Genomic DNA, 13,035 nt, shown 5'->3' on the forward strand with positions numbered 1-13,035 from the left:
AATGCTGACCTCTAATTAAGCCAGAGCTATATTATTATAATTACCCCACAAATGATTAAACCCTGTGGAAAACTGACATTTTTTTTACATTGTGAAATAAAGCATGTTGGGTATAGATACAGGTCTGTACTGTGATGAATATCCTTCCTTAAAAACCCATCACCAATGTTTAGTTTTCTCTCTCTCTCTCTCTCTCTCTCTCTCTCTCTCTCTCTCTCTCTCTCGCTCTCTCTCCCTGAGAATCAACTCTCTGTCAATGCCCGCCATTGGGCCGCACTTCTTCATAATTCTTGACCAGCTGAGAAATCCTGATGACTCTGATGTCTTCTGGTTTCTTATCATAGTCAGACCACAGATACTCTGGAGACAGCACCTTGGTTGGTTTGTTGTATAACAGGTACCTGCATGGCAACCATATATAAAGTACACTTAGTTTCTGGTCTCAGAATCATAGTAAAATGTAAGCAAAAAAACAAAACAAAACAAAAAAAAAACAAGAAAGAGAACAGAAGCCTCATTGTGCATGCACAAAAAGGTACCTTAAAGACAAACATGACAATTTAAATGCATACGTTGTAATTCATAAAAACAAACAAGATGTCGAAATGTGCATATGCAAACTGTGACCCATGCACATGAAAATTTTGGAGAGGGTGAAGGCGCTCACAGCACCTGTGTATAGGCTATGATTTCCAGCAACTTTCTGAGGAGCCCATCAATTCTCAGAAAGTACTTGTGACTGAATCTTGTTCAGAATTATCCTTGCACATAACTTTCCTGACACAGGGAGCAGTGGAATAGTTGGTGCAGTCAGTTTCCACAGAAGGACAAGTCCTTTCTAAAAGTCAGCAGGATTGATAGAGTGCCTCTTTGTGTACCTTCACAGTCATCACACTTCACTTCCTTAGCTCCTTATACTGCCCAGAATTACCACCAAGCCATTCACTACAGCTCCATTTAATGGTATTCATAGTTGTGAACATTGGTGACTTCAATACAATCCCTGGCAACTTTCAGGGCCTGGTCATGGAAGAACTTACATTCAGGTCATTATTGTAGATGCATTCATGTCTGCAAGTCCTCCACCTAGATTGCGTGTACTGTAGAGTGTTGTGAAGCAGTGATCTTGGACTTGGACACTGAGCAGTAGGCAGTCTGTATGTCATAATCTGTGGTCATAGTTCACAAACTGGCCACTTCTATAGACCTTACAATTTGACACAACTCAAAAATCTTTTATTTGAAAACTAGTTCAGAGCCTGTAAGAAGTTTGTGTTCCGATAGAAAATTGGGAGCTTAAGTAGATTTTTCATGGATGGTTGTATGAGGCTGTGTTTGAAGGTGAGATGTACAAAGAGGTGTACTTACTCTTATATAGTTTTAACAGACAAAATGTGAGTTTGTTAATGGCCCCTTCACACATAGTGCGAAGTTTGGATGAAAACAGCACGAAACAGTTAAAATTAGCGCACAAAACATCGCGCTGACAGGCAGGCGTGCACGAACTCTCACACTGGGTTCGTGCACGCCTGCCTGTGCCGGTGTCTGTCGAGCAGGAACAGTGCCAGGTGCACCACATGGCTCCGCTTATGTGGAAGAAATAAAAACCAGCTGTGGAACCACATCGCGCCGCTTATTTGGAATAAATAAGAAATAAAAACCAGCCGGTACCTGTGGGACCACATCGCACCATTTATGTGGAATAATAAAAAAAAAAATACCACCCGGGACATGAACTCATGCCTTTCAAAACCTCTGATTCCCAGTCAGAGACTTTACCACTGAGCTACAGAGCTGTTCTTTGAAAGTTGCGCGAAGCTGCCTCATATCAGGAAGGACATGGAAGTATTACAAAAAATAATAATAAAAAAAAATTAAAATCCCACACCATACAAAAACACAGCATTTATCAAGTGAGCAATACAAATATGGTCCATCTGTTCCTCTGGTGATGACCCATGGTCACAGACATACAGTCATGAAATGACATGAATGAGAAGCAGTGTGCTCTGATCATGTCCACATCTACTGGTCAGGTGCGTCTAGTCGGCTGCGTGCGTGTTCTGCCCGACATGCATGTCTTGTGGATGGCGCACCACAGCACAGACACCGCGTCATGTGTAACAGAGCTCACGTGGGTGAACTGATGGTCAGATTGCCCGCTGTGTGTTCTGTCTGACTTGACGGTCCATTTCAACCTGGGGGGCTGTCAGTGTCCGCTCCGTGCGTATGCTCGGTTGCTGCAGCTTCTCACCACCACGGCGATATATGTTTTTATTTATGTCCATGTAAATACAGTCAGACACACTGCCTCACAGTGGACAGTTGTTAGTCCATGAGTGTCCAGACACAGTAGGTGTTGTCCAGCTGGAGTGTCCAGAATGACAGATGACCACAGCTGCTTCTGTCGGAAGCCACTCCTCCTGTGACTGGAGCGCACACACCCACGTGTCAGTGTGTGTGTTTGCAAAGTCATACTCGTGGGGAACTTAGACAGATTTCACAGCAGTACAACAGTGGTCGCCTGCAGTCTGTTGTCATGTGAAGAGTGCGACTGGCCACACATTTTCTAAGTACCATGCGAGCGGTGTTACATGTTCGTGGGTGGCATCTGGAATTTGTCATCTGGAACCCATTGCACCCCGAAAGGGTGCGATGGGTTCACACAGCCCACACTTTCTCTTTCAGGCGCTTGTGTGCGCAAATAGTTGTAGCAATGGGTGTATGAGGCATTGGAGGAAGGGACGACATTACACGGTTTGCACACGATTCCTGCAACATGTGCACTAAGTGTGCACTTTGTCCAAACTTCGCACTATGTGTGAAGAGGCCCTAAGACATGATTGGCATTGAGATACAAATTCACACAAAAATAGTTATTTTAAGAAAAAGATTGACATTCGTCCAGCATGGTCAGACATATATACACACGGATATATAGGAAGAGTTAGATTTGTGTGTTTAACTCATGTTTAGTTATTTGTTTTCTTTATTTGTTTTGGTATTAAGTAGTTTTGGTATTAAGAAGTTATTTTACTTAAGGAATGTATTCTTAGTTTCACATACTTTTAGTCTGTTACTTGTTAGAATGTACATGTCAAACTGGATTTAACCGATTTTACCACCCAGAACAAAGAGATTAAGGCTACATTATAAATCTCAGAAAGTATGTCCCGTTATCGTGCGGGTCAGTGGCAGGGGGTGGGACCTCCCTCGAATGCCCACGGGGAACAATGGTGGCCGGATCTCATGCGTGAGAGAAGTTCTTCAGAATCCAGGCATGATTTCCACTGTGACTTTGAAGCAATTTAAAAGTGCAGAATAGTTTGAGTTTGTACTTTGTGAGGGACAGCATTACAGTAAGAGCCGGGAGGGAGTAACAATTGGTGCCATGGCCCGGATGTAAAACTGTTCCCGGCGAGGTTTACATGAACCCCACTGGTAAGACGACGGACTTGATTTTTGTACAACCAACTAAAAGGCGCCTTGGTAAGGTGTGCAGAAAACCTGTTGTTGAATTTCTGCATTATTGATTAATGTAAAATTTACGTTGGTTGTATTAAAGTGAGGGTCTGTGTCTGAAATTCCTGTCCCTGTCGATCAACAAGGTTCACCAATTTAAGTGGTAATGAGATAAGTTAAAATAAAATAAAAAGTCAAATAAATTAAAAAATGCACTTGTTCGATGCAGTTGTATGCAAAGGTTTGGGCACCCCTATCATGCTGTGTGGCTGTGTCACCAGTGCAGGTCCTGGGAATCTTGTTAAAGTTGAGGGTCACGTGGATTCCAGTCAATATCAGCAGATTCTTGAGAACAATGTTCATGAATCAGCGACAAAGTTGAAGTTGCGTCGGGGCTGGATCTTTCAACAAGACAACAACCCTAAACAGTGTTCAAAATCAACCAACGCATTCATGCAGAGGAACAAGTACAACAGTCCCCAGACCTGAATATTATTGAAAATCTGTGATGTGATTTTAAGTGGGCTGCCCATGCTCAGAATCCAACAAACCTGAGATGTTTTGTAAAGAAGAATGGTCCAAAATACCTTCAACCTGAATCCAATACTCTCATTGGAAGCTATAGGAAGTGTTTAGGGGCTGTTATATTTATATTTGCCATAGGTATTAAAGGCACTGCGCTGCGGTGGTTTGACTCATATTTATCTAATAGATTACAATTTGTTCATGTAAATGGGGAATCTTCTTCACAGCCTAAGGTTAATTATGGAGTTCCACAAGGTTCTGTGCTAGGACCAATCTTATTCACTTTATACATGTTTCCCTTAGGCAGTATTATTAGACGGCATTGCTTAAATTTTCATTGTTACGCAGATGATACCCAGCTTTATCTATCCATGAAGCCAGAGGACACACACCAATTAGCTAAACTGCAGGATTGTCTTACAGACATAAAGACATGGATGACCTCTAATTTCCTGCTTTTAAACTCAGATAAAACTGAAGTTATTGTACTTGGCCCCACAAATCTTAGAAACATGGTGTCTAACCAGATCCTTACTCTGGATGGCATTACCCTGACCTCTAGTAATACTGTGAGAAATCTTGGAGTCATTTTTGATCAGGATATGTCATTCAATGCACATATTAAACAAATATGTAGGACTGCTTTTTTGCATTTGAGCAATATCTCTAAAATTAGAAAGGTCTTGTGTCAGAGTGATGCTGAAAAACTAATTCATGCATTTATTTCCTCTAGGCTGGACTATTGTAATTCATTATTATCAGGTTGTCCTAAAAGTTCCCTGAAAAGCCTTCAGTTAATTCAAAATGCTGCAGCTAGAGTACTAACAGGGACTAGAAGGAGAGAGCATATCTCACCCATATTGGCCTCTCTTCATTGGCTTCCTGTTAATTCTAGAATAGAATTTAAATTTCTTCTTCTTACTTATAAGGTTTTGAATAATCAGGTCCCATCTTATCTTAGGGACTTCATAGTACCATATCACCCCAATAGAGCGCTTCGCTCTCAGACTGCAGGCTTACTTGTAGTTCCTAGGGTTTGTAAGAGTAGAATGGGAGGCAGAGCCTTCAGCTTTCAGGCTCCTCTCCTGTGGAACCAGCTCCCAATTCAGATCAGGGAGACAGACACCCTCTCTACTTTTAAGATTAGGCTTAAAACTTTCATTTTTGCTAAAGCTTATAGTTAGGGCTGGATCAGGTGACCCTGAACCATCCCTTAGTTATGCTGCTATAGACTTAGACTTCCCATGATGCACTGAGTGTTTCTTTCTCTTTTTGCTCTGTATGCACCACTCTGCATTTAATCATTAGTGATTGATCTCTGCTCCCCTCCACAGCATGTCTTTTTCCTGGTTCTCTCCCTCAGCCCCAACCAGTCCCAGCAGAAGACTGCCCCTCCCTGAGCCTGGTTCTGCTGGAGGTTTCTTCCTGTTAAAAGGGAGTTTTTCCTTCCCACTGTCGCCAAGTGCTTGCTCACAGGGGGTCGTTTTGACCGTTGGGGTTTTTCTGTAATTATTGTATGTCCTTGCCTTACAATATAAAGCGCCTTGGGGCAACTGTTTGTTGTGATTTGGCGCTATATAAATAAAATTGATTTGATTTGATTTATTTCTGCAAACGGAGGATCTACTAAACATTGATGTATTTTTTCTGTTGGGGTGCCCAAATTTATGCACCTGCCTAATTTTGTTTAAAGAATTATTGCATACTTTCTGTAAATCCCATGAACTTCATTTCACTTCTCAAATATCACTGTGTTTGCTATATGATACATTTAACTGAAATTGCGGATCCAAACAACCAGTGATTTATAAAGGAAAATCATGGAAATCCTTAGGGGTGCCCAAACTTTTACATACCACTGTATGTACAGCTTAATGTGATATTGGTCCTGTTTAAGTTTTTACTTCTATCAGAAAAAGAGGGATATTTTCTTTCAGTGGGAGATTAGGAGGGTAAGTGCACTTTTGGTGGGTTAACATGCATATTCTATGGGGTTCCCCTACAAGGACCCAGATGGGGATCCATATGGTTATAATTTCATATGCAGTGTTAACATTGAGTTGGCGGGAACATCCTTGGACAAGTCGTCACTCCCTACATAAAAAATCGGTCCGTGAGAATTTGGTGTTAATGTATAATCAATCCACAGACACTACTTTTTTTGTTTGATCTATGTGATGTATTGGATTGTGAAAATGGGACCTATATTATCGGAGATATGAGTCTACATTGAAAGAGTCATACATAGTTCACAACAGGGCAATTGAAAAATGAACAATGGTGTTCAGGATGGAGTTACCTATGGTGGAATACTGGTCCTAATGGATGGAGATTTGAGGCAAAACAAGACCCCTGGAAACCTTTCCAACAGAATATACAATTGATTCGACTTCAGTGTAACCCCCTAACAACCTGGCAAATATAATCCTTTATCCCTTTCCATTAAAAATCTAAAGGAATCTCCTTGGAAGGAATTTAAAGGGAGTCTATGGGAATTTTCATTAATTTTATGGGTAGATATGTCAGGCAAAGATCCTATGGCTTATTTTACAGTGAAAATAAATCCACAACAAAGACAGTTAAGTGGAAATCCTATAGTTTTTTTTTCAGTTTTTGGATGTTATGATACAACTGGTCAATTTAATTGAGGATTTGGTGTTAAATTGGGAAACCGGTTTTAATTGTTGGAATTCGTGGACTGGATGAAATTGTAATGCTGCACATAGATGGGTGTGTAGTTTGTGCAGGACCGAAACCAGCATTTATAGTTTCCGTTATGGCATACCATGCCAAAATTATAGATAAGGATATCCATTGTCTACTGTGGTTACATATTACTGTGAATCCACACGGCAATTGTATGTATATGGATAAATTATTCCCTTTGGCTTTGTCCAATGTAATTCCCCCAGATTTGTATCTATCTTTAATAAGTATACCTGCATACAATGCATGAATCCTTCATGAGAAAAAATGGAGCATATAAATTTGAGATAGCGCTCATGGATTATTGACATTATTGGGATAGCCATTTCTGCCAAATTTAAATATGCTCGATAGGATGTATACTGGTTTTGTGGGGGGAAAGTGTTGAGGAATATTCTCCCATAAAATTGGGATGGATGCTGTGCTCTTGTTTCTCTTATAGCTCCCCTCGTGACCATTCACATTTCTGTGAATGAACTGACTGTCAGGTTTTGGCCCGGTTCCAGGTTTCGATTCCGTTTTTCCTCCTTTGGTTTGCTCTCCATCTGCCCCAGCTTTGTTTTATTAGTTGTCTATTTTCATCATGTGTTTATTCTATTTTCCATTTTGTTTCTTCCACTGAGCCTGGAATAAGGATCATGTTTTCTCTTACATCTAAGTCTAGTCTCGGAGTCTGCATTGTGGGTCCAGCTGCTGCGGTTGCCGGGCAGCCGGCTGTCCTGACAGTACAAACTGGCCAGTACATAGACTCCGCAGGCTCCACCTCGTCCACTGATGCTTTCTCCATGAATCAGGACATTGGGTAATTAAGAGGATTTTGGATGACCTCTCTTTTTTTTATATGTTTTCGAGACTGCTATTCTCCCAGGGAAAAATTTGATTATCTGGAGCAAACCTAGGAGCTACTTGATTCAAATCCATGGCTGTATGACACTTTCCCAGAGCTCCAGAGCCTAGATGACATTTTTGTGAGAAAAGACTGCCAGATTGGATGAGGTACCCTGAGGCGCACCTTCTGACTGCTGATGACGAGTCAGACTGGATTGACTTGGAAGAGGTTGATTTTTCTGAGTCAGAGCAGACAGCACTCCAGGACACGGCTACGTTATTGCTCAATTTCATGACTTTTTTTGAGTATCAGGACTGCCACAGTCAGCGGAGCAAACAGCACATTATCTCGACTCTCGAACAGATCTTTTTAGCTGGGCCTGAGCTGCTAGCCGCTTTCCCAGAGCTAAAGGACATAAAGACGCAGTTTAAGCAGGGCTAGGTTCCTTCCTGCATCGAGGACCCCATGGACTTTTTGTTTGAGTCTGAGATTAGCGCCACCTGCTGTGATCAACCACATGTAATCATGCTCTCAGAAGACGCCATCGCTCCACCTATGCACGCAGCAGCACAGAAGCTGGCCGCTTACCTCCTGCCTCCTGTTACAGAAATGCCGCCTCTGAGACTGGTCTTGCTCCAGATCCCTCCAAAGCCTGCTCCACAGAGGAACCAAGTGGAGCAGGCTGTAACTCATCCAGATCCAGCAGAACTGCTTATTTCAGGCACAGACTGTTGTGAAAGTGTAGTGACACGGACCCACAACAGGGGGCGCAAATGAACGGACAGTAGGAGAAGTCAAATTTGAACACTTTACTGTTGTGAATGCCACAACTACACACAGCAGATTATAGAATGTATACAAAGTCAATCAATCAAGGTGTCGTGTGGGCAGGCTCGACGATAGGAGACGTCCGTCTGGAGAAGAACCAGAACCACACGATTTCCTCTGCCACCGAACCAGGAGAATACTGGAGCCGCCAGGTTCCGAGTCCCCCAGGTGGCCACCGTCTCCGCGTGTCGAATCTGGTACTGCTGGCGAAGAGCAAAAATAGTCAGGTGTGGGTGTGTGTACACCCCGTAACAAGTATGGTGGTTATTCCACCTCCACCTCTCATCCACACTCGTGCAACTACTGTCAATCACTTATCTGGCGGGATGCAGAGCGAAGCAGTCGTGGCATACGCCGGTTCTTCAGGAAGACAGCTGCAGCAACGTATTTACTGAAAACAACGTTAGTAACACTCAGGCTGAGAAAGTTACCTCCTTGGTAGAACGATATCTCGGCGACGTGGTGGAGGTGACGTCCTGCTTTTATTAGGGGTGAGGCGCAGATGATTGGTGACAGCTGTCATAGCCGATGAGTGACAGCTGTCACCCCGGCCGCTCTTGTGGAGCGGCAGCGCCCTCTCGTGCCTGAAGCCCGCACTTCAGACAGGGCGCCCTCTGGTGGTGGGCCAGCAGTACCTCCTCTTCTGGCGGCCCACACAACAGGACCCCCCCCTCAACGGGCGCCTCCTGGCGCCCGACCAGGCTTGTCCGGGTGGCGATGGTAAAAATCGGCCAGGAGAGCCGGGTCCAGGATGAAGCTCCTCTTCACCCAGGAGCGTTCTTCGGGTCCATACCCCTCCCAGTCCACCAAATACTGGAAACCCCGGCCCATCTGACGGACGTCCAGGAGCTGGCACACAGTCCAAGCCGGCTCCCCGTCGATGATATGTGCAGGAGGCAGCACCAGGCCGGGTGTACAGAGGGGTGAGGTGTGATGTGGTTTTAGTCTCAACACATGAAATACCGGATGGATCCGCAGTGAGGCCGGGAGTTGGAGCCTCACTGCGGCGGGACTGAGCACCTTGAGGATCTTATAGGGCCCGATGTACCGGTCCTTGAGTTTGGGAGAATCGACCTGGAGGGGGATGTCCCTCATAGATAGCCACACCTCCTGCCCGGGCTGATATGCGGGGGCCGGGGACCGTCGACGGTCTGCATGGGTCTTCGCCCTCGTCTGGGCCCTCAACAAGGCCGAACGGGCGGTGCGCCACACCCGACGGGATCTCCGCAGGTGGGCCTGGACCGAGGGCACACCGATCTCTCTCTCCACCACAGGAAACAAAGGGGGCTGGTACCCCAGACACACCTCGAATGGGGAGAGGCCGGTGGCAGAGGACACTTGGCTGTTATGCGCATACTCGATCCAGGCCAGGTGTTCACTCCAAGCCGTCGGGTGCGCGGATGTAGTACAGCGCAGGGCCTGCTCCAGCTCTTGGTTAGCCCGTTCTGCCTGTCCGTTGGTCTGTGGGTGATACCCAGACGAGAGGCTCACGGTGGCCCCCAGCTCCCGGCAGAAACTCCTCCAAACCTGCGAGGAAAACTGGGAACCACGATCTGAGACGATGTCTGTTGGTATCCCATGCAGACGTACGACATGGTGGACCAGGAGGTCCGCTGTCTCCTGGGCCGACGGGAGCTTCGGGAGGGCCACGAAGTGGGCCACCTTGGAGAACCGGTCCACTATCGTGAGGATGGTGGTGTGCCCCCGGGACGACGGGAGGCCCGTGACGAAATCCAGACCAATGTGGGACCAGGGGCGATGAGGCACAGGAAGTGGCTGAAGGAGTCCCTGTGCCTTTTGGTGATCCGCCTTGCCCCTGGCGCAGGTGGTGCAAGCCTGGATGTATTCCCGGACGTCAGCCTCCAGGGACGCCCACCAGAAGCACTGCCGGACCACTGCCACAGTCCTTCGCACCCCTGGGTGGCAGGAGAGCTTGGAACTGTGCCAGAAGTCCAGGATGGCAGCCCTGGCCTCTGGTGGGACGTACAATTTGTTCTTTGGCCCTGTTCCGGGGTCCGGGCTCCGTGCCTGGGCCTCCCGGACGGTCTTCTCCATGTCCCAGGTAAGGGTGGCCACGATAGCGGACTCCGGTACGATGGGTTCCGGTGGATCCGACAGCTCGGTTTTGACTTCATTTTCATGCACCCGGGACAAGGCATCCGACCTCTGGTTCTTGGTCCCTGGGCGGTAGGTGATCTGGAAGTCAAAACGGCCGAAGAACAGTGACCAGCGGGCTTGCCTGGGGTTCAGCCGCCTGGCGGTCCTGATATACTCCAGGTTCTGGTGGTCAGTAAAAACCGTGAATGGCACTGACGCTCCCTCCAACAGATGTCTCCACTCCTCAAGAGCCTCTTTCACCGCTAGGAGTTCTCGATTGCCCACGTCATAGTTCCGTTCTGCTGGGGTCAACTTGCGGGAAAAATAGGCACACGGGTGAAGAACCTTATCGTTCTCTCCACTCTGGGATAGCACGGCTCCTATCCCTGAGTCAGAGGCGTCCACTTCAACCACAAACTGGCGACTGGGATTGGGCTGCACCAAGATGGGTGCAGTCGAGAAGCGCTGTTTCAACTCCCTGAACGTGGCATCGCACCGATCCGACCAGGTGAAGGGAATATTTGGTGAGGTCAGGGCTGTCAGGGGGCTAACTACCTGACTATAGCCCTTAATGAACCTCCTGTAAAAATTTGCGAAGCCGAGGAACTGTTGCAGCTTCCTATGGCTCTCACTGCCGCGACCTTGGCCGGATCCGGGGCGACGGAGTTGGAGGAGATGATAAACCCCAGGAAGGACAAAGAGGTGCGGTGAAACTCACACTTCTTGCCCTTCACAAACAGCCGGTTCTCCAACAACCGCTGCAGGACCTGACGTACATGCCGTACATGAGTCTCAGGGTCCGGAGAAAAAATGAGTATATCGTCCAGATATACGAAGACGAATCGGTGCAGGAAGTCCGCAAGACGTCATTTACCAAAGCTTGGAACGTCGCGGGGGCGTTAGTGAGGCCGAACGGCATGACCAGGTACTCAAAATGACCTAACGGGGTGTTGAATGCCGTCTTCCACTCGTCTCCCTTCCGGACCCGAACCAGGTGATATGCGTTTCTAAGATCCAGCTTTGTGAATATTTTGGCTCCATGGAGGGGGGTGAATACCGAATCTAACAAAGGCAACAGGTATCGGTTGCGAACCGTGATCTCGTTCAGCCCCCGATAATCAATGCATGGACGAAGACCGCCATCTTTCTTGCCCACAAAAAAGAAACCTGCTCCCATCGGGGAGGTGGAGTTCCGGATCAGACCGGCAGCTAAGGAGTCCCGGATGTAGGTCTCAGCCTTGTACAGCCTGCTGGACGGGAACTCCTCGCCTGGAATCAAATCAATGGCACAATCGTACGGACGGTGCGGGGGAAGGGTGAGTGCCAGATCCTTGCTGAAAACGTCAGCAAGATCGTGGTACTCAACCGGCACCGCCGACAGATTGGGAGGGACTTTGACCTGCTCCTTAGCCTGGGAACCGGGAGGAACCGAGGATCCTAAACACACCCGATGGCAGGTCTGAATCACACGGGAGGTAGAGGGAGTCACAAAAAACGATTCCCTGACACCACCAGAGTTACTGGTAGTGTCCTGTGTGTGATTAAAGGGAGTAGGGTGCCATCCAGTGCTCGCACCTGCAATGGCGAAGAAAGCGCCACCAGAGGGAGCCCTACCTCCCTGGCCCATCTGCTGTCTAGCAGATTCCCTTCTGACCCTGTGTCTACCAGTGCTGGGGCCTGAAGGGTTAAATCCCCGCTAAGGATTGTAACTGGGAGTCGTGTGGAAATATGTGTGTGTCCCACGTGAATGTCTTGGCCCACCCTAAGCCCAGTTTCTAGGGGCGGGCGTTGGTGTTTAACCGTTCGGGGCAGTCTCTCAATTGATGCTCAATTGAGCTGCAGACAAAGCACGCCCCGCGGGGAAGCCTCCTCTGTCTATTCGGTGGTCTGAATGTGGCCCTGCTCGTGTCCATAGCTTCGTCAGCAGGGGGAGCTGTAGCCACACGGAGCATAGAGGCCGTGGAGCGTGGGAAGGGCGGACCTTTTTCGGACCTGGAAGGAAGAGGGACGGCGCGTGCCCGGCCACGCCCCTTGTCTCGTCCCGACGGCGTTCCTCCAACCGATTGTCTAACCGTATAACGAGGTCGATAAGCCAATCTAATTCCCGCGGTTCGTCCTTGGCCACAAGGTGTTCCTTCAGGACCGACGACAGTCCGTTTACGAAGGCGGCACAGAGCGCAGCGTTATTCCAACTGGACCTCGCAGCCGCAATGCGGAAGTCGACTGCATAAGCGGCTGCGCTCCGGCGTCCCTGTCTCATTGACAGCAGCACAGTTGAAGCGGTCTCTCCCCTGTTAGGGTGGTCAAACACGGTTTTGAACTCCCTCACAAACCCAGTGTACGTATGAAGGAGCCGTGAATTTTGCTCCCAAAGCGCCGTAGCCCAAGCGCGTGCCTCTCCTCGAAGCAAATTAATCACATAAGCTACTTTACTAGCATCAGACACGTACATGACGGGACGTTGTGCAAAGACGAGCGAACACTGCATAAGAAAGTCTGCGCACGTCTCCACACAACCTCCGTACGGCTCTGGGGGGCTTATGTATGCTTCAGGGGATGGTGGGAGGTGTCGTTGAATGACCAGTGGA

At 47.5% G+C, this 13,035-nt stretch overlaps 1 protein-coding gene across 1 annotated transcript in view; it reads right to left on the reverse strand.

The window, feature by feature from the left end:
* Positions 1–253: 253 nt before the first annotated feature.
* LOC117503826 (globoside alpha-1,3-N-acetylgalactosaminyltransferase 1-like) overlaps positions 254–13,035 on the reverse strand; it is a 36,715-nt gene continuing 23,933 nt past the window's right edge. Inside the window, exon 6 of the mRNA XM_034163091.1 lies at positions 254–401. Within this exon, the coding sequence (XP_034018982.1) occupies positions 254–401 (148 nt within the window). The remainder of the gene's footprint in view (positions 402–13,035) is intronic.

Source organism: Thalassophryne amazonica, chromosome 2 (assembly GCF_902500255.1).
Source record: "Thalassophryne amazonica chromosome 2, fThaAma1.1, whole genome shotgun sequence".
Classification (NCBI taxonomy): domain Eukaryota; kingdom Metazoa; phylum Chordata; class Actinopteri; order Batrachoidiformes; family Batrachoididae; genus Thalassophryne; species Thalassophryne amazonica.